Source organism: Temnothorax curvispinosus, unplaced genomic scaffold, assembly GCF_003070985.1.
Source record: "Temnothorax curvispinosus isolate PA1 unplaced genomic scaffold, ASM307098v1 QBEX01018371.1, whole genome shotgun sequence".
Lineage (NCBI taxonomy): Eukaryota > Metazoa > Arthropoda > Insecta > Hymenoptera > Formicidae > Temnothorax > Temnothorax curvispinosus.
This window is the reverse complement of record NW_020228151.1, coordinates 2,846-5,205: the sequence shown is the minus strand read 5'-3', so window position 1 is coordinate 5,205 and position 2,360 is coordinate 2,846. Positions and strand designations below refer to the sequence as shown.

Genomic DNA, 2,360 nt, shown 5'->3' with positions numbered 1-2,360 from the left:
AAAAAAACTGCAGAATTTTTGTATAAAGCAAATATTGTCGTCAGATTAGGACAATATTTATAAAAATAAAATTTTTTTTAGTTTATCAGAAAAAATGATGTACAGCCCTCTACATTTTTGTGCGTACTTTAATCGTGTAAAAGGATTTTCCATTCTGTAGAGCTCTACAGATACCATAGCGCATGCGCATATGGCTTCTGCATTCTGCTCATGGCTCCTGCAATTTTATGTGCTTCCACCTTTAGGAGCGAATATGGCTGTGTTCCGTTATTCACTGCCAGTGCTGAAAATCTATAGTGTATGTGACGTAAACTATAGATTTTTAGTACTGACAGTGAATATCGGAACGGACCCTACATGCACAGATTAATAGATCTGTGCTACATGCGAGTGAAAAGGCAGAACGGTTCTCATCATTATATATGTTCTGTGGTTCTCACGTGGTACCACGTGGTACATACATACATACTGTCACTGTGTTATTCTAACGGCAATGTTGTCACCTGTCGAAGCGTGTTGACATATAATGGAACAGAGTTATTTTCGAGATGTCGTGAACGCGGAGTACAATCGGAAACACGACGAACGTATTGAATATGGTACTGCTGGCTTTAGAACCAAGTAAGCGCGAGTTTTTCCGGAATTATCGACACTTGTTGATTCCACCACATATGAATATTGAAGTACATTTATTATTCAATTTATTATTCAACTCACCAAAATCTTTCGTTGAGAGTTTTGCACAAAACTCTTTATTTTATTTTTTAATTATACATAATACAAAATGAACAAGTATCTTGTATGTTTAACACGATTTTTACATGTCAATTTTAGGTCGGATATCTTGGAGCATGTCTTATATAGAATGGGCCTCCTAGCTGTATTACGATCCAAAGCAAAGAGAGGTGAGGGATATAGCGTGACATGATATACAGAATGTTAAACAGCTAAACTTGAAATTGAATTTAAGGCTGCGCTCCAAAACCATACTCTTAGCGCAAAGAGCGTGCTCTGTCCTTGTTCAATTTTCTGTAAGTAACAAAGATAGAACGACGCTCGAGCGTTAAGAGCGTGGTTCTGGAACGCAGCCTAGAATCTTAAAACAAACAAAAATTTTCCTTTGGAGGTATAATTATTTTCATTTTGATTATCGTTAAGGGTCGACAGGAGCAGCTGATTGAGACACGGTGGAGATAAAAACTTGAAAATTTATTTTGACCATTTTTCCAAAAAAATCGTAGCAGTTTGAAGGCGATGCTGCTGATTACGAATATCGCAGTTAAGTGCAATTTTCTCATTATTTTAGCAGTAATATGGATTTTACGAGTCGTAGTTTACGCTTGCCGCGTGGGGTCTCCACCGTGTCTCGAGAATAAACCTACATTATTTTGAAATTATTTATTCCTACTAATTCTGTAACTTTAGAAATCAATATCTCTTTAACGAAGCGTTTGCGAGGAGTATACCTTCAGAGGGAAATTTTTAAGATCCTAAACTCGTTTAAAGTTTGGCCGTTTAATCCAAGGACCAACCTGTATAATATTGAAACTTTAAGTCTTTTTATTCATTTTATGAATAAATTTTTTATAGCTGCCATAGGTTTAATGATTACCGCAAGCCATAATTTGGAACCTGATAATGGCATCAAACTCGTTGACCCAGCTGGCGAAATGCTTGAGGCTTCTTGGGAAACGATAGCGACGAATTTAGCTAACGTGCAAGACAATGAATTGATATCAAGGCTGACACATATATCCACAAACGAAAATATTGACTTACTGGTGCCAGCCACAGTGATAATAGGAAGGGATACTCGTAGAAGCAGTCCCATCCTGTTGAACGCTGCACTGGCAGGAATCAGAGCTTTATACGGCAACGTTACAGATTTAGGACTGATCACGACTCCGCAGTTACATTACGTCGTGGTATGCACGAACACTAACGGTGCCTACGGCAATCCCACGCTGCAAGGCTACTATTCGAAGCTAGCAGCAGTATTTAAAAGCATACGAGGTGCTGAGACAAACAACGGAATGTACATGAACGTATTGCAGTTGGATGCGGCAAATGGCGTCGGCGCTATCGCAGCAAAGGAGTTTCAGAGATCCTTGGAGGGCGTGCTAAATATCAGGTTATTTAACGACGGAAGCGGAAACTTGAATCATATGTGCGGCGCGGATTACGTAAAAGTGCAACAAGCATTGCCTTTGAATATCCCATCTGAGACAAATGTCAGATGCGTTAGCATAGACGGGGACGCCGATAGAGTTGTATATTTCTACATAGATAGAGCTAATAAGTTTCATCTTTTGGACGGGGACCGAATAGCGACGTTAGTAGCCGCTTATTTCAAGGAACTA

The 2,360-nt window shown here is 39.1% G+C and overlaps 1 protein-coding gene across 1 annotated transcript; it reads left to right on the top strand.

Annotated features, from left to right (window-relative positions):
• Window positions 1-258: 258 nt before the first annotated feature.
• On the top strand, window positions 259-2,360 carry LOC112468344 (phosphoacetylglucosamine mutase-like; the record flags this gene model as incomplete). The annotated part of the gene is made up of 3 exons (XM_025037470.1): window positions 259-621; window positions 835-905; window positions 1,591-2,360. Coding segments are annotated over exons 1-3 (936 nt in total), but the record flags the coding sequence as incomplete, so codon positions are not given.